The 25,578-nt window shown below is 40.1% G+C and overlaps 1 protein-coding gene across 2 annotated transcripts in view; it reads left to right on the top strand.

The window, feature by feature from the left end:
• LOC136882193 (arylsulfatase B) overlaps positions 1-25,578 on the top strand; it is a 286,880-nt gene that overhangs the window by 127,010 nt on the left and 134,292 nt on the right. For both annotated transcript variants that reach the window (XM_068225672.1, XM_067154756.2), the window contains exon 4: positions 18,108-18,352. In XM_068225672.1, the coding sequence (XP_068081773.1) occupies positions 18,108-18,352 (245 nt within the window). The remainder of the gene's footprint in view (positions 1-18,107; positions 18,353-25,578) is intronic.

Here is a 25,578-nt window from a genome sequence, read left to right as displayed (position 1 = left end):
ACATACATACATACATACATACATACATACATACATACATACATACATACATACATACATACATACATACATACATACATACATACATACATACTGCACCCGCTCACTTCCTGAGTCCCAGACTAGCATTTATCTCAGGGGTGATCAGTTCGAAAACGATAAAAAATTTAATATAAAGAAAATCAAATTATATATCGGCGCATCAAATGAACACAGGGATGAACGGGGCATGCAAATTAAGGTTACGGGGGATAACTCATTCATGGATACAAATTTTTGACTCCACAATAGGACTGGGAAGTGACAACTTAAATTCCAGGGGCATACTGGACGAACTACAATAAAAAATATGGAAACTGTTTCCTATTGAAATTGCAATGAGGAGCAATTTATTCACTTATTTTGCATACTACACATGATGACAATTATTACATTGGGACACTTCCATCCTGAAAAATAAATGACATACTACTTGGATTTACCTCACTACTCTGGTAGTGTAAACATCTGGTGAATTCGCCCCAGTTGGTTACTGGGGATCGAATTCACATCCGTATGATTGGACGTTTCACCGCTGGAGATCTTCTTTCGGAGACGAAGGCGTGACAGTAACCTTTTACTGTCACCTCCTCGTTCCGTTTGGACATGAGACACTTCCGGTATGTACATTCTGGTGAGCCGGACACCCACCGTGGAAATGTTATCGTCTCGAAAAAACGGGAATTTATAGTACGGACAAACTCTAGCCTATTATTTCCAGATTCACAAACACGCCAGGTAGAGTTCATTAACTCAAAGCCTATTTTAATATTTACACTTGTCAATACGACAGGACGTACGGAAAGGTTCATTACTATGCTCTGACAATGAAGACATGTGCCGTCCGTGGGTTACTTACGTATCTACCGCTAACAATCTCCCCGTGAAAACCCAACATCTGGTTCGGAGCAGTTCGACACAGGACGACTGTCCCTATCATATCCTCCTATGATTATTAAATAATATCATTACCATTCTTTATCTGATCATTATCATATTCTGTGATTACCATCAATTAATTTATTATCATTAATTTCAATTATAATCCTATTTTTGATTATTATCATTTGTCATCCGAGATGATTATATGCCAACACTTGCCGACGTTTCAAACGAAGGTTCGTTCTTCCTCCTAATTTATCCACACAATTTAATGATCAGCTTCCTCATAAAATTTATTATTATTATTATTATTATTATTATTATTATTATTAACATTATTATTAATAGTGGAAATTGTGATTATCGTAACCCGTAATCATCCCCGCTATAATACTGCAACTTCTCGCTCTTATTATTCTCATCAAAAAAATAAAAATAAAAAAGTAGCTTCATTGGTTATTCTTCTTCTCCTTCTTCAAATATTTTATTTATTATTATTATTAGTTAAAAATCTCAAATTTTTTATTTCTACTCCCAACATCATTATTATGTCCAAAATATAAAAAGTAAATTCTTCTTCTCCTTCTTCAAATATTTATTTATTATTATTAGTTATTTCACGTTTACACTACCGTTAGCGATCTTTATGGTTAATTGCATAACCCTTTACAATTTCAGTCTACTTTGGCACTAAGTAATTGATTTACGACAAGATTCACTTGGAGTATGATTATTATTATTATTATTATTATTATTATTATTATTATTATTATTATTATTATTATTATTATTATTAAAAATGGAAAGATGATATTTTAATTTCCACTCTTTAGAATTTAGTCACATGCGTTAAATCCCGTTATGAACCACTAAGATCTGCTTTATATTGGTCGGGACAACACGGTATTCGGGACCGTACCTTCAATTTCGTACTGCCGTTAATTTTATATGGGGACACATGTCCTCCCAAGACACATCTCACAACCTATGGCACATCGCGGCTGGGCAAATACCTCCAATGCCGGCGATTGCTAAACTATTCCTTCCAATTTGAAGTCCATTTCCTTTTATCGGAACTCTTCAAACATTTAATTCATAAATTAATCCTCGGAGCGTGGATTCTACCACTAATAACACCGGCATCTGCATTTTATATCATCTTAGGCCTTGAGATTCATCTATTTCATCATTACAAACAATACGGCTCAATTTATTTCACGCCGGATATTCGTCCCTCATGACTTCCAACTCTAAATATGGGCTCAAACCACTCTGGGCTTTTAACATATCGTGACCATTCTAATTCACGTGCCTCTATCGCTTTTAAACAAATTTTAATGGTTAAAATAAAGTCCAAAAAACGTGAAATCCAAAATTTACGTAAAATCAAACTGATTACGCGAATGAAAGTCTTTAACGCTACATGTCATCTCCACTTTGATTATTATTTGCACTAGCTAACTCACGAAGCACTGTCATTATTATTATTATACTTTAACTTGCAAACGCACAAATATTATTATTATTAATTTACTTTCCTTTGCCAACTCACAAACATGATTATTATTAGTATTTTAATGACCTTCCGTACGCAACACAAATTTTACATACTCTGGCTCTTTCATAATCTGGCTGTCAGGTAGAACATATTCCTAATTAAAATACAAATGATCACCGCAGTGATTGAAAATCAAATAAATGGGTTAGCACAAAAAAGGAATTTAACACTTGAAATGAACTTAAGTCAAAGTATTACAAACAGCATGCATTAATTGAAATAAATATATCCCATATTTACATTATATACAACAAACAAACACTCAAATTAATTAATCTAACCCATTATTTCGTTACTATAAATTAGTTCGTCCGTCTAACAAAAAAAATAAAATCATGGACTCGGGAGGCGGACCATGTTAAGTAACCATAATTAATTTACACTGAACCCCGTTTAGTCGCGATAACATCCCCAAGTATCAAATTTGTGTACTCATTCCTATGTAGAATTCCATTGTCTCGTAGCGGATGAGATATAGGCCTTACGGCCCCATGGTGATTTACTCGTCCATCATGTCGCACAATATAAATTTAACACAATAAAACACTTCTGGGTGACTACCCATGATTACCACCTTATTACACTATTTTATACAAGAATACTAATAAAAAACACTTATAGGTGCTCCTAGACCCCTGACACTCGCACAATATACTCTTCATATACGCCCGAAACACACGTCGTGACACATTACGACGAAATGTCGCTCATTTGAACCGGCGCGTATCACGTCTTCAACCGGCACTTCCTGATTTATTTCTAAGCCGTCTTGATAATCGCCTAACTCCTATAGTTCCCTGCTCGGATGGTTATTCACCGTCTATCTTGAGCTATTTACTTCAGGCTCCGCACACTGCCTTCCAAAGGTACTATCGGCGTTCCGTTAATTATTTATTATTTAATCACATGACATTTATTAAATTCAACATACAGTTGTACTGATTATTTACACTCGGTACTATGGATAATTTCACTGTTCCTCTTCATTCTCCTAATAACTCACGCACTTTCAGCTCTAACTGACTTCAAATACGTCCCGAGGTACTGACTTACAGAGTCAACGTGTCAGAGTCTCAACTACTTCATACGACTGACACGACTGGTGACCGATAACGACTGGCGACTGGTAAGAACTGGATGATGTGAGGTTCGACCGGTCACAACTGGTGACTTCAAACGACTGGGGTGATGTGAGGTTCCACTACTGGACTTTTATGGACGATATGGTTTCCCGCCGGGGTCATCCGCGGTCATATCCTGGGGAGGGGGGTTGGTTATCCTAAATCGGCATATGCAGGTAGATTTGGATCTCTTGCTTTATCCTACTTAATACACTGGCGATACACATTCATGTGTCGTATTCTGAACTCATATCATATCATATCATATCATATCATATCACTTAATTCCTGTCCTCCACCTTTCGCGCGCTAACTCGGCGTCCCTGATGGCGTGCTCATCTCGACCAATGGCGAGATAGCGTGGGTCATTTCCACGAATTCATTACTTGAATTTATTACGATTACATTTAATCAACATGGGAATGATATCACAAAAATCCCCTCTATTCAATTATGTGGTTGGAATAATTTAATTGTTGTTATCGGAGAAACTAACTGGAGTTCACTCTGAGTTTTTCTTATGTTGGCTTATCTGCGGGCCTATGATAAATTTTCCCATTGGTCAACACCGCTTCGGTTAGTTTGAAATCCCTTCCTTGTAACGTGACAACACCAAATGCCTCGGGGCGTGGAAAAACTGGTACGTCATATTCTCGGTATTGGTGATACATCTGCTCGCCCTTGGTCCGAAATATATACTCTTTCACTTCCTCGTAGTCATTATTCTGTTGTTGTGAGCTCTGGATTTAATCCTCTTATCTGTTGACCAGGAAACCTTCTCCCCATCATGACAAGCTTAACTGTGGCGACGGCTTGTCGCGCGCACGGCTGGCTATGTTGAAATTCTCCCGTCCACACAAAACTGACACTGTATTCAATTTAATATTCCTATATATCTGTATTTATTTTCTAAAAAACCAAATCATGAAACTAGGGCCTATCTCATCAGGGTACAATACATACATACATACATACATACATACATACATACATACATACATACATACATACATACATACATACATACATACATTTTCGTTTATTTTTATATATCAGTCCACCCTCACCCTCCAAAGGGGGCTGAACTTGGACTTTAAAAATCCCGGAGTGTCACTATTCATCTCAGCGACCCCGAAAAGTATGGATTCGACACTATTTTCGTTAATTTGTATATCAGACCCCCTTGCCCCCCCGCCCCTAAGGTTTCCTGGGCTGTCTTACCCCCACGAGGTTCTTCTGATACTAAAATCCGGAGTATACAATTCACCTCGACGACCCCGAAAACTATGTATTCGACAGTATTTTGGATTATTTTTTCCTGACCCCCCTAACCCCCCACCCCTAAGGGGGCTAGAGGTGGCTTACCCCCACAGTGCATGTCTCCAGATAGCAAAGAATAAGTTTCAAAATTTGATTGAAATTGCTCTAGTGGTTTAGGAGGAGATGTGTCATTTACACACATACATCCATCATCAGTTCCCCCTCGCCCCCCACCCAAATGGGAGCAGAAATTTGACTTTTTTAAAATCGGGAGTGCCACTATTCACATCAGCGATCCCAAAAATTATTGATTCGACACTATTTTCGATTATGTTTTTACATTAACACCCTAACCCCCCACCCCTAAGGGGGCTAGTGGTGGCTTACCCCCACAGTGCTCGTTTTCAGATAGCAAACAATAAGTGTTCAAAATTTGATTGAAATTGCTCCAGTGGTTTAGGAGGAGATGTGTCATTTACACACACACACATACATACATCCATTTTTATATATAGTAAGATAGTAAGAAGAAGAAGATTATGCTTGCTTTATTATTACATTGTTTATTTTATTTTGAACACTGCAGACATCTACACTTAAACTGTATATCCGAAGAAATTATTCGAATCCGAGGAATGAAAATTACTTCGCTCGCGGCATGACGAATCGTGAGAATGGCTTCAATAATATTAGTCATCAGTTTCAGAATCGTGTTCATTGCAGAAGGCAGGATTCTTATACTTAAGGAAGGATAATTGGTGTCACAATCGTCCCCTCTAAAATGTTGAGGGTACTCCAGGTGACTCCAGGTCATTCGAAGCTCTGTCGTGTAGTCGATAGACCTGTAACTGTGTAGAACATCGGGTAATTCTTGTAAAAGTTGCTTGTTGAAAGAAATGAATGACATGATATATGATAGCAACAATGAAGAAGATGAAACCCGGCGCCGGCACATAGCCCACTCCTCTCGAATAGCTCAAGACTTAACGTTCCGTTTCGACGGACGAATCATATGCCCTCCCACCATATAAGACCAAAAACAGCTTCCTACGTCCTGGACGTAAAATGGCTCCTTGCATATTGTGTTCTCTACCTGTCTTATGTACGTTGCCTAGCGACAGCGACTCTATGCATTTAATCTTGGTGACAGCACGTTGGATTGTCATATCCCAATGCACGTTTTCCGATGGTTTTTCGTTCATAACTCACCAACGAAAGCGAAAATGAAAATTCCGGCTTCGAGGTGCATTCGGACCCCTTTCTATCTACCTATGTTCAAAATTTCAGATCTCTACGTGCTATTGATCTTGTTGGGCATCGCGCACAGACACACACACAAACACACAGACAGACAAACACTTCCTTTTATAATATTAAAGAAGATAAAACAATGGAAAAAACAATACTTACGACATGTTATGAGGGGCGAGCGGTATCAATTATTCATATACTTTATATATAGCGTACGATTTCTGGAAGATATGACAGGAAAGTTCGATCTCGAGTCGAACCCTGAATGTTCTAGTGGTCCAACATCGAGGTGTAAATACAAGGCCCCTGCGAGCGAGCTGTCGATGTGATGTCGGTGAGACAAATGAGTGGATGGGCTGGAGACGACGGAACGGAAGCCTGTACTGTGTGTTCGTGAGTGAGCGAGGAAACCCGTGAGGACAAATGATCCTGTGTATATATATATATATATATATATATATATATATATATATATATATATATATATATATATATATATATATCTGTGTGTGTGCATTTATTGGCTCATCCTGAAATAAATTAGAGTGATGAAACAGATGGAGTCCGTCGGCTAAGGTATGGTAATCCCGACAGAAGAGTCCCTGGTCCTCCAGGTTGGGGGTTGTGCGAAGGGCTGGTAACTCTTCCACTTCAAAACTTACCTCACTCATAAATCTCAGATGAATAACCGGACGGATTCTATGATGACGACAAAGGCAAGATCAAAGGCCAAACGATTTGGAATTAGAGACACATTCAAGTTGGGAACTTGGAACGTGAGAGATATAAACGACAAAGAAGAAGAACTGGATAGAGAGCTGGCTAGGAAAGAATTCAATGTTGCTGTAATTACTGAGACAAAAAAGAAATTACAAGGAACAAAAGAAATTGATGAATACACTATGATTTATAGCGGAGTTATACAGGATAAAAGAGCTGCAGCAGGAGTCGCAATATTAATAGACAGGAAGTGAAAAAATATATAAAGCTACACCATTATAAATGAAAGGATTTTGGTGCTGAGGTTGAAGGTAGAGAGATGGAAATTAACCTTTGTAGCCGTGTATGCTCCTGAAGAAAACAAACGGAAGGAATCTGAACAGTTTTATGAAGTTCTTCAACCAGTGTTGGATAACATATGTATTGTAAAAGTGACTTTGTTGTTCTGGCTGTGATCTCAATGCCCGAGTAGAGAACAAACCAATTGCAGAAATAGTGGGAAATAAAGGTGAACCAACTCTGAATGGTAAATTATTGATATAATTTTCATCCTATTATCAATTAAAAATGACTAACACCTTCTTTGAGAAGAAAGACATACATAAATTCACATGGACTGCAAGAGGACAGCGATCAATTATTGACTATATAATGGTCAATAAAAAGTTAGGCCCAGATGTAACCGATGTCAGAGTACAGAATTCTTGCTAAAAGGAGGAAAAGGATGAATAGAAATATACACAGAAACCAAGAGATCTATAAGGTATATTTACTACAGGATGATGGAATAAAATACTTATATCAAAACCGGCTGCAACAGTATTTAGATCAGATTCCGACAAGTACTGATATTAACAAAGAATGGGAAATCTTAACCTCAGCAGTTCAGAGGGAAGCAGATGAAACCATTGGAATGAAGAAGAAATTTAGGAGAAAAATGGGCTTAAAATATGGAATAAAGAAATTTCAGAAGCTGTCAAGCAAAAGCAAATATTATACTTGAAAATGATATAGCATCGCACCCCACAAAACGAGAAAGAATATAAAAACAGCAGGAACAAGGTCAATTCACTAACGAGAAAACTCAAGCAAGAACCATGGGATAGGTAATAAACTCAATAGAAGATGATAGCCATAACAGGCAAGAGATGGCGTATAAGTTAATGAAGCACCTCAACAGTGATGAAAGAGAAACTGCTAATATAAATGTAATCGAAGACGAATCATCGATACAACACTACAAAGGATTGTGGTATAACGGAGAGTATGGAGAGAGTCAGGAAGATCAAGATATAGATATCGACATTGAAGGAATTGACCTAATAGATATAAAAAAACTTAATGCTGTTCTGAAATCTTACAAAAAAAGAAAAGCACCAGGGTTAGACAATATAAATATAGAGTTGTTCAAATATGGTGGGATCATTCTTAAATTTAGAATGTTACATAATTAATATTTGTTGGAAAAGAAGAAATATACCCGAAGAATGGAGAAAAGCTAAAATAATATCACTTTTCAAGAAAGGAAATCAAAGTTTTTGCAGTGACTATCGAGGAATAAGTTTATTAAAGGTTGGCTATAAAATATTTGCTCAAATAATAAACAATAGACTTAAAATCATTGTACACAATCTCTTATTGAAAGAACAATGTGGATTTAGGAAAGGCAGATCCTGTACAGATAATATATTTAGCCTCAAACAGATACTGGAGAAGAGAATTTAACTTGAATACTTATGTCGCTTTTGTCGACTATGAAAAGGCTTTTGATGGGGGTAGATAGAAAACAGTTATGGAATATGATGTTAAAAAATGGATGCCCTAAACATCTTATTCAAGTTGTCCAAAGTCTGTACAAAAGGTCGAGAATTGTGTTAGATCTAGGATACAAACTAACGGAAGAAATATTAATGAATCAAGGTGTACGTCAGGGATGCAGCCTCTCTCCAACACTATTCAATATATATGTAAGGTAAGGGTTATTCTGCCCGAAGGCAGGTCCGAACCTCCACAGAGGTTTTTCCTGAGCCGGAGTTTACGTGCGGTAGGATGGCCAGTTCCTTTCCGCTCCTCCATTCCCTTACCCCCACCAACAGCGCGTGGCAACCCATCCAACACCTGACCACGCCCAATGTTGCTTAACTTCGGAGATCTCACGGGATCAGGTGTTTCAACACGGCTACCGCCGTTGGCAATATATATGTAGATAAAGTAATCAGAAATTGGAAACGAATTGTGCACTCCGGAATAAAATTGAACACAAACACATACATAAATACTATGCTCTTTGCAGATGACCAATTTGTCCTGCAGGATGATGAAGATAAACTCCAGAAATCAATACATCACTTAAACACCATTTGTAAAAGTTATAATCTTCGGATATCCAGAATGAAAACCAAAGTTATGGCATGGCAAGGGAAATATCCTATCAGAGCGAAGATAGTAATTGACAATCAACCAGTAGAACAAGTCTCAAAATTTAAGTATCTTGGTTGCGAAATATCTTTTAATGATGATGACGAGGTGAAGAAGAAGCTTCATCGATTTCAATATATGTGTGGGACAATTCGCCAAACACTGAAAGGAGAAGTAAGAGAAGATACTCAACTTAAATTCTATAAGACTATGGCTGTACCAACTTTGTTATATGGAAGAAAGACATGGGTGGATAAAACAAGCTATAGGAATAAAATACAGTCATCTGAAATAAGATTCCTAAGATCAGTGAAAGGATACTCCCTAAAAGATAAAATACGAAATGAAGAGATAAGACAACAATTAAATATATTCTTAGTGAATGAAAGAATATTCCAAAACAAGATAAATTGGAAAAACCACGTTCTGAGGATGGATAACGACAGAATCCCAAAACTTGCCCTGGAATACCATCCTACAGGAAGAAGAGACATTGGTCATCCCATGAAGAGATGGAATGAAATCTGAGGTCGGAAGCTAATGAATACAATACAAATCAATCGTCATTTCTGTAAGCAAATAGCAATAGTTTAATCAAATTAATAGACATAGGAATCTAGAAAACAGAACATATTTACAGAAATTACTTTTTGTATTGTAAGTGAAATTACAAGTAAATGTAATAAAATAGAATAAAAAGCAATCAAAAATAATGAAGAAAAATGTTAATCACACGCCGGATCAATAATTATTTGTCATGGCATGTGTTCATACGCTGGCATGACAGAAAGGCTTGTTAGCACCAGGGTGAAAGAGCACATCAGGTCGGTAAAAAATGTCGCTCTTTCATCCTCTACGGAGAACGCTATAAGCCAGTCTGCCATAGCAGAACATTTCTACAGTACAGACCATGAAATTCTCTTTGACCAGGCGAAAGTCATCGCGCCTATAAAAGACTTCTATGCTCGTCTTGTGAGAGAAGCCATAGAGATAGAGCTGCGCCCAAATAACATCAACAGAGAAGACGGCTTCAAGTTATCAAATACATGGAGACCTGTTCTGCAGAAATACATGCATAACACCACCATGCCACAGCGGGACGCACTCAAACTGTCGACAGAGGGCGGTGAATCAGTAACTTCCCTCCCAACCACCACAGCACAGCGCCGCGATCCTTGAGTCCAGTTAGTGGGGCAGGCCGTGGATAGTATAGGGATGACTTCCACGTTCCTTCAGAGAATTTCTTTGCTCACTGTCGGAGGCAAAATTTCACATGCCCTGATGAAGGCCAATGCAATTTGGCTGAAAGCTTGGCTTTATTATTTATATATATAGTGGCTTTAATCCAGTTCATTTATTTCTTCATACGTTCATTCATTAAACTATGTTTGTTTGTTTGTTTGTTTGTCTCGAATAGTCGCAAAAGAGCTAATGGATCGATTTCGCTGAAACTTTCACAATGAGTTCTTATTACTCTTGAGAGTGTTAAGGAAGTAGGTCGAACGAAATCCGATAGGTAGGTTTTTATGGTAAGCAATGTTATATAATTAATTTAAGTACAAAGCCGCACCAAGATTTGATCGGCATTGATGGACACATTGTCGCTAGGCGACAACTTATTCTGTATCATGATAGGCTGGTAAGAAATGCTATATACAGGAGGATGGGAACACACCACCATGTTTTATGAAGTAACTTTATTGCTACGAGGTTCATGTAACTAGGCTACTCATTGCCTGTCATTTGGAAATATCAATTCAGAATGCCGTCATGGAGATCTACCTTCATGTAACTCGGCAACTCATTGCTTGTTATTGTAAACAACATGAATAAATGTGCCCTGCGTTCAAGTAAATACTGGCATTTTATTTCATTGACAGAATTAGAATTCTTTCATTATGCTATTCTTCTTCGTCTTCTTCTTCTTTCCGAAGGGACCACCTAGGACCACGCGGAAACAACATTTTTCCGCCTTCTTTTATGCCCACTAGTTCTTAATCTTCAATGATTGTGCACGTCTCCGGTCCTCCGACCATGGCGATCGTGTGGGTTTCCTTTCTTGCTTCTCAAATCCCCGTGTTTGAATGATGTTTTGTATTTCCTTTCGATCCTTAGATTTGGCGATCTTAGTTCAGTGAGGTCTTTCTCTAATAATGTGCACCACTTTGGTCTAGTGGCCTTGTTTTGTAAAAATATGTAAATTTGATGTGAAAGTTGTTAGGATTCATTCGTTCCAAATGCCTTGAAAACTGGAATGGAACTCTGAACGTATATCGACTGAAACCCCAGTCAAAGAAACTCAGTAAAGTATCTCAACATGCTATTCTATTTTTAATATAACAATATTTTTCTGAATTTTGTCACCGAAAAGAAAATGAATACAAATCAATCGTCATTTATGTAAACAAATAGCAACAGTTTAATCAAATTAATAGCCACAGGAGGATAGAAAACAGAACATATTTACAGAAATTACTTTTTGTATTGTAAGTGAAATTACAAGTAAATGTAATAAAATAGAATAAAAAGCAATCAAAAATAATGAAGACAAATGTTAATCACACGCCGGGTATCAACTAGTATGGATATACAGTGTATCTGAAATATAACGCCAAATAATCAGGGATGCTCCTCGTGTTATTTAAAGAACCATGGTGCAATCGAATTGGTGGAGAAAATGTTTCTTTTTGAGAAAATGAGGTTACTTCTGTTACTTTCGGGTGCGCGAGTCAAATTGACGAATTCACCGTATTTGTTGTGCCAGAGCGCATACCGCTGCCCGCTACTGTGCTTCAAGAGGAAGGGAGGGATTGTGAGGTGATAATGCTCCGCGCGAATGCGCAGAATTGCCCTTGTCTCTAACAGGCAATATCCACAGTTTCTGTATTAAGCAGCCATAATTGCACACGCAGTGTAAGAACACACAGTAATTAAGACACAAGATGCACGCAACCATTTATCCTCTGTCTGTTAGTCTCAGTAACGTTCTTGTCCGACTCGTTGGCTGAATGGTCAGCGTACTGGCCTTCGGTTCAGAGGATCCCGGGTTCGATTCCCGGCCGGGTCGGGGATTTTAACCTTAATTGGTTAATTCCAATAGCCCGGGGGCTGGGTGTTTGTGTTGTCCCCAACATCCCTGCAGCTCACACATCACACATAACACTATCCTCCACCACAATAACACGCAGTTACCTACAAATGGCAGATACCGCCCACCCTCATTGGAGGGTCTGCCTTACAAGGGCTGCACTCGGCTAGCAATAGCCACACGAAATTAATAATAGTAACGTTCTTCATTATTTAACATGAGGGAAGACGCATCGCTGCCACCACACGATCGTGTATTCATTTACTCACAACATTGTAAAAGGAATGAAATACTCAATGAGAGGAACAAATTGCAGTAAATGTTCAATATTCCACCTTGTACTTACATCTTCACGTAAACAAGAAAAGTCCTTGGGAGTTAAATCGGCCGATCGCGGAGGCCATTATGACACAGCCAAATTCTCTGCCGAATACCCAGAGAGGAACATCATCCAATAATCCAGGCAGTGATTCTACCAATAAACAGTAGCATTCGTCACCGTTCAGGCAAGGAGGAAGGACATGCAGTCCAAATAAATAGTCACCAACAATGTCATCCCATTTATTGACACTAAACATATGCAGAAATGGGCGCACTACTGTCCATGAAGGTTTTCTTCCGCCCTCCTTCGCTCAGTCGCCTGCCAATGGACATGAAGTTTGAATGATAAGGTTGGCGGCGATTAGGTATTCGGACGCCATGAATCAGTGCTCCTTCACCCGTTGCCATTTGCTGCTCCACAGGCTACGTGTATATCAGCCATTTCTTCGTTGATATACCGTAACAGAGCCATCCTCACTCATTAACAGTCAATATGGTCAGAACAGCCTATTGGGGCTGGAAAGGAACTCACCGCTGGGTTCCGTGGTTCAAATCCCGGTCACTCCATTTGAGATTTGTGCTGGACAAAGCGGAGGCGGGACAGGTTTCTCTCCGGTTACTGCGGTTTTCCCTGTCGTATTTCATTCCAGCAACACTCTCCAATATAATTTTATTTCATCTGTCATTCATTAATCATTGTCCCAGAGGAGTGCGACAGGCTTCGGCAGCCGGCACAATTCCTATCCTCGCCGCTAGTTGAGGGCTTCATTCATTCCATTCCTGACCCGGGTCGCTTACGGGAGTCGGATCAAAAGACCTGCATCTGACGAGCCGAACTTATCCTAGGACACCCCCGGCACTAAAAGCCATACGCCATTTCTTTCTTTATTCCTGACCCGGTCGAATGACTGGAAACAGGCTGTGGATTTCCATCACTAAAAGGCGAATGAAATTGTATGGCCATATTCAAGGAATAGACAATGAGAAATTAACTAAAAAGATATTTAAACTTTCGCTGAACAAACATCATTTTTCTGAAAAAGTAAAGATGAGAACCAACACTGCGTGGACGTAGAACGAAAAACGAAAAAAAAAAAAAAAGGCCACAGCGAGAGGATGGAGAAATTCTTAGAAGAGAAGAAAGCAAATTCGTCTGCTAAATAAGTTCAATCATGCTGCTTAATCGGCCACAACATTGTGAAATAATAATAATAATAATAATAATAATAATAATAATAATAATAATAATAATAATAATAATAATAATAATAATAATAATAATAATAATAATAATAATAATAATAATAATTGTACCGGTAGATACACCCCAATGCCGCGCATTTAAATCTAGCGCCTAGAAGAACTCCTCTACTGGTGAAACAGTGAAATTGAAACTAGACCAACTTATAAAATTACTTGGAAGATATCACCACTAAAATATGATATAATTTTGTATTGTGAAGTTTCCTGAACTGACTGTATTTCTACTTGTATTGTTTGTCATTCATCAAGAAGTTTGGACTATATTCCATTAGATATCACTGCTAAAAACTATGATCATGCACCCTGGTGTGAAGTGAAAGAACTTTTGATTTAAAGAAGTTTTGTATTCATAAGTTTTGTTTACTAATTTATGTTAATTTATTTTCGGGTTGGCAACATTTATCTTTTCTTTCCGCCAGTTTTGAATCCAGCCAATCCCTAATTTCTGTAATTAATTTTCTACCAATCACAGTCTTCTTCTTCTTCTTCTTCTTCTTCTTCTTCGATTTTGAGTGTAACTTTTAACTTACCCTATAAAATGAGAGGGGGTGGCTAGTTTAATCTTGAATGGTCTCGAACTTTCCCCGAGGTTTTATAATCTGCGGATTTTCACGTCTCTTTCGTCATCTTACTGAGTGTGTGTGTCAAGCAAGAGGCGGGAGGCCTCTTCGTCAGCTGCTAGAACTTCTATAAGGTAATGGCCACATAACATCTTTATTTCTTGCTAGCTCCGCAGTTTAACCTGAGGGAAAGGTCCGAAATCGTTAACCATGTAACCTTCTTTTATAAAAATGTTACTTTCTGCCGGATAATGTAATAACTTCATAAAATCTTCAACTGTAAATCGGGGATAGAGAGTGATGTACCCTCTCGAGCTCCCCTTCATCTTGGTTTGAGGTGCCACGTTTTTGTGATCTTTCGTTTCTGCCATGTATTCAAGTTATATCTATACAAGTCACTTCAGTAGTTTGGGAATAGCCCCTGTTTCATCGGCCTAGTGCCCTTTAGGTTTTAAGAGTTCATATCTAGGAGTGCAAGTACACGCCTCCATTCAATTTGTGTTTCGGGCCATTTACTTAACCTGTTCTTTTTCGAAAAACCGAGCTCGATAGCTGCAGTCGCTTAAGTGCGGCCAGTATCCGGTAATCGGGAGATAGTGGGTTCGAGCCCCACTGTCGGCAGCCCTGAAGATGGTTTTCCGTGGTTTCCCATTTTCACACCAGGCAAATGCCGGGGCTGTACCTTAATTAAGGCCACGGCCGCTTCCTTCCACTTCCTAGGCCTTTCCTATCCCATCGTCGCCATAAGACATATCTGTGTCGGTGCGACGTAAAGCAAATAGCAAAAGAAAAAACTTTTTCGAAAAGGCCAATAGGTTGAGTACAAGATACCCCTGTTCCAAATTTGTAAGTTGTGCCTTCATGGCGAGTGATTGTAGTTTTCTGATATTGCCTTGAATAGGCTAGAAGAAACTGAGAGCCTGTTAGCGCTTTTTCTAAGTAAGATTTCGGAATGCCTCTGGAAGGCTAGGTGTTGTAATTTTGGGAGCAAGCGCTCCATGAATTAGTGGGATTTCTGCCGTTGAGTAAGTCTGTGATGTTTGTAAAATTGAGCGTGTAACTCAGGAAATGTAAAGCTAGGGGCTTAAAGCCCAAGGTGTTAAGATTCTGAATCTTGGAATTTTTTACCAATCTTATTTAACGTTTTCTACTTGTAAAAATTGTCAATTTTGGTGTCTAAAAATATAACCTTCGCTTAAGTTTTAAATTCTATTCTTGACATTGTAGTTAGACTCATTCATCCCGGTACCTTCTTTCACCTCTGCGATTCACGAATACCCCGTAATAATAATAATAATAATAATAATAATAATAATAATAATAATAATAATAATAATAAATGTTTTAAAATGAACAGTACTGAGAAATACTGGTGTAGACGTTAGGGAAAAACAACTTCCCGCGCCACCCTCTATGAGCCCCTCCACGAGTACAATCGATGAATATAGGCTGTGACCTTGGTGAATATGGATTGTGGGGCTGAACAAGGCCACAGTTCTGCACTTCGTTTCTATAAATAGAATGAGACTCCTGCAGAGAAAAGGGTCTCCTAGTCCATTCGACGCAGTGGAGTTGTATATGAGGGGTCGGTGATTTTGAGATACCAGGCCGTATCATCGTCTATTGTTCACCATAATTTTTTCTTTCTTTACAATACTTAAAAGAAAATTTGTTAAAATTTTGTCAAAGATAGTTCAGCATTGCTGAGGTTTTGACAAGCTTTGAAAAGATTTAGCAAGATTTGATAGCATTAACATGGAGGAAAGGCCAACAGCAGTTGTGGATCATGGACTAGCAGTGAGATACATTCAAAAAAAGAAAAGAAAAAAAAAACGCAATAAACGGTAATTTAGACGGGTAAAATATGTAGTTATCTTCAACATAATATCTGCAATATATTTACTACCATAACATAATTTGCAGAGGTTATGTACTCGTAATATAGCATTTGCTCACATACATTGAATAGAAGTGATAGCAATGCAACGGAAATACAAATCTCATGCATGAAAATATATTAGGAATTCCACAGTGGCGGCGCGTGACTTTCATCACTGGGGGTTCAAAAGAAGACCCCCCCCCCAACCTCTCTTCTCCCCCTCGCCCCCAGCACCTCTTCCGTCATGGGCCGTAACTTCCAAAAATGAGATGATAGAAGTTTTAGAAATGTGATCAAATACAAGAGTAGCAGACAATACGGTAGGCCTACATGCCGAAATTTACCCCATGCAAAATAAGAAATGTTTTACAATCAACTTACCCTATGCAGACAGCTTCTACAAAAAAAACCATCCTGCGCTCTTTGAAGGACGCAAACTTATCTGCTTCATTGAAGTCCGCAGTCTCGAACAAAGTCCCTTTCAATTGACAACATAGCAAGAGCATTAGGTCTATCCTCAGTCATTGTGCTGCGCTAGAAAGTCTTTATTCTCTTCAGGGTAGAGAAGCACCTTTCTGCTTCCGATGTCGTCATGGGAATAGTAATAATTATATTTAAAAGTTTTCATTGGTTTAACCTTGCCGCTATTCTTTGCCTCAGTGATTTTTAAGTTAAATTTCTCTCCAAAAAGTGATTATTCCAAAGAAGGCAAATGAATAGATATTCAGTAAGCATTGGTATATTTCGGACAAGATATCAATTGGAATTTGGCAGTTTAATGAGACTTTCGGTAGTAATGAAGCTTTTCAACACTAGCGCTAGTTACGTGCACTATTCTCTGTTGCCTAGTTGAATTCCCGTAAGGGCAACAGATGGCAGGCCCATACCCCAACAACACGACTTGCGAGAGACTTGAGAGAGTGGCATATTGCGCAAGCGTAAAGCACAGATACCCGTTTCTGCGATATCTTGATCTTGCCTTAGTGCTGGCTGACGTCCCCTCGCACCTCACCGCTCCTTTCGCCTATGTACGCACGGAGGTATCGCCTTGCAAGGGGGTTCATTCCAGACGAGTATCCAGCCACAGACCTTGCGCAGCGCACATGAATTGAAAGCCAGTACGAGTATATTACGAATAGAGGGACTTAGCAAGAGCTTCGAGATTAACAAGGGAGTTATGAAAATTACGTAGTTGAGTAGAATTTGGTATAAACTGGAGGTTCATTGCTCAATTCCGCTATACCAGAAGCCGCCACTGCTACAGAACTACTACAGATAGGGAATCTGCCACCTGGGCAACTGCCCTAAATGCAGATCAGGATTGATTGATTGATTGATTGATTGATTGATTGATTGATTGATTGATTGATTGATTGATTGATTGATTGATTGATTGATTGATTGATTGATTGATTGATTGATTGATTGATTGATTGATTGATTGAACGATACTCTGTAGCCGATACGGAAGTCTCAGTAATAATAATTTATTCGATTACAACACCAAAAAATGTACGAACAAGATTAAATCAAAAACTGTTCAAATAAAGTTTGAAAAATAGCAAACCGCTCAACAGATAAGCCTAGAGAGATCTCCATTCTTACTACACCAACTTCTTATTGGAATCATACATACTGAAAATTTGGTCATAACTTACACATTAAAATATTGTTCATGAAAAATATGTTGGTTTATGTCTCTTACCAAGTCATCTGCGTCTACTCCATTCAAAGGCATTTGTTTCAGGAATGCAAGGCTACCCTCTGAAAGCTGGAGAACCTCGTGGTCTGCCCCTGGACGTCCCTCTCCTTCCACAGCGTCTCAAGGAACTGGGATACACGACCAGGCTCGTCGGCAAATGGCATCTGGGATGTATGAAATCAAAATATACCCCTACACAACGGGGATTTGATTCCCACTTTGGATATTTGAATGGATATATTGGCTACTTCGACCATTGTGTTGAACAGAAACTGGAAAACAGAACACAGGTATATTTCATATAATCGTGTACGGGTTCAATACATGCATATAGAGGGTATTTAACTCAAAGTGTGAGCGTTTGTTGCATAAACCCTATTTTTCAATTTTCCCCATAAATAAAAATCGCAAACCGTAAGATCCGGGGATTTTGAGGGCCAAAATAGTTTACTAATTACCCTGTTGTCAGAAATGTCCTCAATTAAAATGACTCGTTAGCCGTATGCGCGGTTGCCGAGTCTTGCTGGAAATATCCAGATTGGCATTCACTGTCGTCAATAGTTAAAAAATGGTACGAGAATGTCATTCCTATATCTCTGTCCAGTGATTGTGTTTTCAAAAACTATAGGCCCTATTGTCCCGTCTGCAGTTACTGCCACCAACACTCCCATTTTCACAGTCTAGATGAACTCAAACAAAATATCACGATAGAAATTGAGGCTATCTCGGTAGATGAACTAGTGCGTACGAATGAAAAAAATTACTTAGAGGAGCCAGACATGTGTAGATGCAGGGGGAGGCCATTTTCAACATCTTCTGTGACAAGGTGAGAAATTATTTTACTTTGATTATGCGTTATTATGTGTTCTTTTTATTTACATGTGATTCATAGGGCGATCTGCCGGCTTCAAGCTCAACGAGTTGCCATGTGCTCATCTGACCTTCAGCTCGCCCATCTACCCGCTGCGGTGCGCCGGCCGACCGGCTGGTCCCACTTTGAGTGAAGGACCCTGTATGTTCATAACAGAAAACTATTACGTCTTTCAGCGTTCAGGCTTCTAGTCAGTTTGAATTAGGGTCGCCAAGTTTTTGAAATGCCAATAAAGGACAGGTCACCGAGCTCGATAGCTGCAGTCGCTTCAGTGCGGCCAGTATCCGGTATTCGGGAGATAGTAGGTTCGAACCCCACTGCCGGCAGCCCTGAAAATGGTTTTCCGTGGTTTCCCATTTTCACACCAGGCAAATGCTGGTGCTGTACCTTCATTAAGGCCACGGCCGCTTCCTTCCCACTCCTAGCCCTTCCCTGTCCCATCGTCGCCATAAGACCTATCTGCGTCGGTGCGACGTAAAGCAACTAGCAAAAAAAAAAAAAAAGGACATTTCCTTAAGAAAACACTGGGGCATAATTAACCATACTACAGGGTGTATCAGAACTATACCGACAAAAAGACAGGGATGCTCTTCGTATTACGTTAAGACAATGGTGATATCGGATTGGCGGAGAAAATGTTTATTTTCGAGAAAATTAGATTGTTACTTCCCGACCCGCGATTCAAATTGACGAACTTGTCGTGTTTGCTATGCCAGAGAGAGAGCCAGCCGCGGCCTGCTGATGTGCATCAGAGGAGGGAAGGGAAGGGAGGGGAAGTGCAAGACAGAGGTAATGCTCGGTGCGAATGGACAAGTTTCTCGTTCGTTTCGCAAGTCACTTCCCAGCTCCAGTAGACAGTGTACAGTTTGTTCTGCACAAACTGACTACTATGCAAACCCCGTAGAAAGAGCAGATGAACTTGTATCAAGCATACAGGCAGCTTTCCAGGTCGTTCGCGGCACACTACACATCCTCAATAGAGTCCAAAGGTAATTACCACATCGCTATGAACTGTGCATCGAAGTAGGAAGGGCGGGGGGCATACTGAACATCTACTGTAATCAAAGCATTGGGGGTATAGTTTTCGTCGTTCACCATTTCATTCCTTTTATAATGTTGTGAGTGAAGGAATACACAATCGTGGGGCGACAGCGTTGCATCTTAGAGTATGTTAAATAATAAACAACGTTACTGCGACCAACAGACGAGAGGGGAAATGATCTGCTGCATTCCTTGACTAACAAGTGTGTCGTAATTACAGTATGTTCTTGTACAGTGTGTGCAGTTACGTCTATTTCATAAACGGACTGTAAGAGACAAGGAAAATCCTGTGCGAGTCGAACGAGGAAACTTGTGCATACGCGCGAAGCGTTACCTCTGTCTCCATCATACACACCACTTCCCCTCCCTGCCCTTCTCTTCCCTGAAGAACGGCAGCGGCTTGTGCTCTGACATAGCAAATCGGCGAGTTCGTCAATTTGAATCGTGCGCCTGAAAGTAACAAAGCAACCTCATTTTCTCTAAAAGAAACATTTTCTCCGCCAATCCGATTGCACCATCGCATAACACGAAGAGCATTGCTGGGTATAGTTGTGATACACCCTGTATATTTACATTGTAGGCACAACTAGATAAAAAGTATAATACCCGTATTTTCTTCATTTTTAGCCATTTTCAACAGTGCTGAATCACCCTTAATCTTATTCTTCTTCTCCTTCTTTTTTATCTGTTTACCCTCCAGGGTCGGTTTTTCCCTCGGACTCAGCGAGGGATCCCACCTCTACCGCCTCAAGGGCAGTGTGCTGGAGCGTGACGCTTTGGGTCGGGGATACGACTGGGTAGGAGGACTAGTACCTCGCCCAGGCGGCCTCACGTGCTATGCTGTACAGGGGCCTTGCGAGGGGATGAGAAGATTGAAAAGGATAGACAAGGAAGAGGGAAGGAAGTGGCAGTGACCTGGAGGAGAAGTGGGAAACCACGGAAAACCCTTTCCAGGATGGCAGAGGTGGGAATCGAACGCACCTCTACTCAGTTCACCTCCCGACTGAGTGGACCCCGTTCCAGCCCTCGTACCACTTTTCAAATTTCGTGGCAGAGCCGGGAATCGAATCCGGGCCTCCGGGGGTGGCGGCCAATCACACTATCCACTACACCACAGAGACGGACTAATCACCCTTAATCAAATCATGAAATTTCTGACAACTATGATCAAAATTAAGTGAGACTTAAATTTTTGACTTGATCAGAGTTATCACTTGCAATTTATCAGAGTTGCTAAAGATCTGTTCCTTCATCATTCCATTAGCCCGTTTCCATGGCTAAATGGTTAGCGTGCTGGACTTTGGTCACAGGGGTACCGGGTTTGATTCCCGGCGGGGTCGGGAATTTTAACCATAATTGGTTAATTCCTCTGGCACGGGGACTCGGTGTATATACCGCCTTCATCATTTCATCCCCATTAAGACGCGCAGGCCGCCTACGGGAGTCAAATCAAAAGACCTGCACCAGGCCTCTACGGAGGCCACACGCCATTATTATTATTATTATTATTATTATTATTATTATTATTATTATTATTATTATTATTATTATTATTCCATTTGTTTTTGAGAACTGAAAAATCTCTTTCAGCATATGCATTGGAACCAGGTATACTTAGAACATAAGATACCGGTACCAAAATTAGTATATTTGGAACAGCATCTAAATTAACTTTAAAGAAAAAATTCAGCCAGTTTGAGTTCACATTACAACTCTGATCACTATCAGTAACAGTATAGGTATATCTAGTTCCAGCATCATTTAATTCAATGTTATAGAAAGGAATTTTTTCATAAAAGCTATCCGAATTAAAATCTGGACAAATTTCAGCAAATTTGAAAGAATTAATAATTTCTTCAAAAACCAGAAAATATAACATCTTTGGAACCAAAAGCCTCCAGGTTCTTAAAGATATTGACATCACTGACGTCATAAATTTAATCCAGATAATTTATTGCAGCATTGCAAAACACCTTCGGGTTAGATTTCACTTCGTACATTCTGAAGGGTTGGAAGGAGTTGATCTAACTTAACTTCTCCACCGAAACAATTGTCATCTTTTCTACAAATTAACTTGGAACTCAAATTCGACATTGTACCATAAGTTTCAGCAATGGTAAGCTTATTTTTCAAACTCAAGTATTGCTTCATTAAAAGCTACTGAAAATTTTTAACCATGGCAGAAGTGAACTGTTTAAATATGGGAAAATGGGCGTCCCGTATGCTGTTAAAACGGGATAGTACTTCAGACCTTCAAATATGGGACAGCTGGCAATCCTAATTTGAATGAACTACGTGCCACCGGCAACATTTCCTTCTCTGTAACTAGCACAGTGGTTCGCGGGACAGAATGTTTAAGTGCAAACGATCTCTTTCTTTTTCCTAACCATGAAATACAGTAGTTACTCCCATTAACTTCCCGTGCTGACAGCGTTCTGATTACTTTTCATTTTGTTCATTTTTGAGAGAATGCATTTCCTAATGTACACCAGGACTAAGGTGTTACATACGGTAGTCCTATAACTTTGAGACTGTATTCTGGAGATGGTGGGTTAAGCCCCGCAGTCGATAGCTCTAAGGTAGTGTTTCGTGTTTTTCCTTTTTCACACTAGTTAAGGCTACTATTTCCGCCATCCTTCAAGTGACTTGTTTGGTCCCCCAACACTCTCATTTCAGGCAAATGCTAGGATGGTACCTAACTCGCTGTCCTCCTCAGGTTGAATGTTCCAGACTTCACACCGGATTTTCTCTCTCGCAATTCAGAAATCGAATTCGGGACCTTTCAAATCGAAAACGCAATAGATGCGTAGTGGGGTGCACAGTAAAACAATGGCTATTGCAGCCAGTATGCAAGTGATACATAGATCGCACTAGGAGTTCAGCTACATTCTTCACAACCAGAGAGCATGTAAAAATCAGCCCTAATGAATGTGTGGAAGATACATGCTTGGTTCTGTTTTTGTAGTGCTGAAGTAGCATTTTTCAGTTACGATTCTTTTGAAATTATTGATATTGTTTTAATACAGTTGTATGTTGAAGTAACCATTTGAAAGCCTCCATATCAGTAGTTATTCCTAGTAAGTTTCAGTCCTGTATGATTATATGAATTTATGGGTTAAGTGTATAATTTGCTTTTCCGCGGAAAGAGGTACAATGAATCGATAAAACAGTGTTTGATATGTTATACAGAACATCATTTTGTAGCACGAGTACAGTACTCTTTCATAGGAACAAAAACATTCATCATCATCAAATGCTTTCATTCCCCACCCTGAAGGGTTGGGGCGGGCCACCTAGAGGGTTACGCCCTCTCTCTCTGGCCAAGAAATGCGGGCGGGTTTGGAAGGTTTGATGGATGCGGGAGGTGAGTAGGAGGATGTGAAAAATAGAGGCGATGGTAGGGGGTTGGGCCTCTTTACTAAACTTTATTGAATGCGCATTTCCAAAAGTTACAGAGAAGAATTTATAAACATAAACAATACTTTTCATTATTAGATAATTTTAAGGAGTATCACACGATAGCACAAGAAGGGTGTTTATTTTGTTTTTCTCTTTTCTTCTTTCATCCTACGCCAAATGATATACAAAAATATTGTGCCATAAATACATCTAAGAATAAGGACGTTTGCAATAAAAGAATTAGGTGGTTCTAATAGCATGTCGTTCTGAAGTGATTCTGATTCTTGTCATACATAGTGCATTACAATGAGTCAGTGAAATACGATGCTAATGTCCATTTCTTGATGCTGAGAGGAGGTTGACGGGGTTTATACAAGAGTTTCTAAGGGTGTGAAGTTAAAATGAGTATTTAAGCCTGAATGTGTAGTGAGAAATGGAGATTGAGAGTCTGATTAGCTGCAGCCTGAAAGTGTGTGAGAACCAGGTGTCTATTGTATGGACGGATATTTAACACGGGGATTGCAATAAATCTGACAAGATCTTCAATTGTAGGGTGCGAAAAAAGTGAACGGGTGGGCGTGGTTGGTGGGTCGATAATGCGAATCAGGGCTATGAATTCTGGGTGATTTGAGGGAGGTGTCGGACGTCCTCGACAGCGAGCGGCGAGAATAGACTGGATGGCTGCCCCCGCAATTGTTACAGCGGGTGGGATGTAGGGTGTTGGGGCACTTGGTGGTGACATGATGCTGAGTGCAATGACCGCAGATTGGATGATTTGCTTTGCACTGGGCCGTTGTGTGGTTGTTATAGAGGAGGCATCTTTCACATCTGATTGACTGTGGAGGTGGAGCACGAGAAGGTTCGACTTTGTGATGGTGGCGATGTATCGATACACCACTGGCAAGCAGTCTGTCCACGTCGGCTGGTGCTGGTAGAAGAATCCGCACCAGGAATGTAGGACCCTCCGCATTAAAATGCGAAAGGCCTTCCGAGCAGGCACTCCCTCCGCACTGAGCTCGGCGAGAATCGTCTCTACTGAAAGTGAAGGATCCACACCACGGATGACTCAACTTAGTAGATTATAATGTGGTGGTGGAGGTGGTGGTGGAGTGGGTGGTGGTGAGAGGGGTTGAAGAGCGATAGCTCATCCGAACGGAGTTGATCCGATTGTGCTGGCGAGTTGGTTTGCTGCTGTTTCCCCGTTGATTTGAATGATGATTCCTTTTGAAGTCTTCCTGATATCAGTGATGTCCTCTCGGTGCATGTTGTAGCGAAGAAGCGTGGAGAAGATGGCTTGAGGTGTCTGAAATTCTGGAGAAGGGTTAAGGGGGAGAAATGCATGTGTGTCGGAAGGGGTTCGCTGGAGAAATCGAAGATGGTTGATGAGTCGGCTAGTGCCAGAAGTGGAGGAATATTCGAGCCGAGAGGAGGTGGGGGTAGTGGTGGTAATAGATGGGGGGAAATATGATGTATGGTGGTGTCCATTGGAAGAAATGTTGCGGCTGCTGTAGGCGTCTGCAGCGCAGATGCCGAGTCCACTGCCAGGCAATGCGGAACAAGCGCTCCTTCGGGGGGCCGGTTGATGAGTCTTCTTCTTGTACTGAGTACGAGGGTTGCCCGGATGCTTAGCTGGATTTGCTGGCAGAAAGCGTGCGTCGTAATTCGGAGCTGCGTAACTGGAGATGAGAACCGTGTGGAAGGCTACGGTGGTGGTGTCTACGGCGAATTGTCCGAAGCTGGAGATGGAGGTGGTGGTGGTGCAGGTGGCAGCTGTGGTAGTAGCAGGAGAATATGGCGTGTAGGGGTACATGATTGTGATTTACTTCAGACCCCGGAGCGATGTATATAAGAAAGAATGGGGAGACACGGATCAAGGCTAAGCTACTGATGAATCCTCCTATTGTGCAGTGCTACCGATGGGCACGTCCCGAGGTAAGACCTCACTGGTTTGCGTTCGTCCACCTGGCTAGTCCACAATTTTTAAGAATCAATACACCTCCGTGGCTGCTTTTGGTGTTGAAAACAGTCGGAAGGCGAAGGATGTGTGAAAAAAACATTCTGTTATATTCCAGATAACTCCCTGTTTCGAAAGAAAACAGAAAAAAGGAACGGTATACCTAAATCTGTTGTTTTATTTGAGAAAGGTTTAAGTTAGCACGAAGCTACGGAAGCCAAAGCAGTACCGCATAATTTAAGAAAACAAGT

Source organism: Anabrus simplex, chromosome 1, assembly GCF_040414725.1.
Source record: "Anabrus simplex isolate iqAnaSimp1 chromosome 1, ASM4041472v1, whole genome shotgun sequence".
Taxonomy (NCBI): Eukaryota; Metazoa; Arthropoda; class Insecta; order Orthoptera; family Tettigoniidae; genus Anabrus; species Anabrus simplex.
This window is presented reverse-complemented; position numbering and strand designations above follow the sequence as displayed.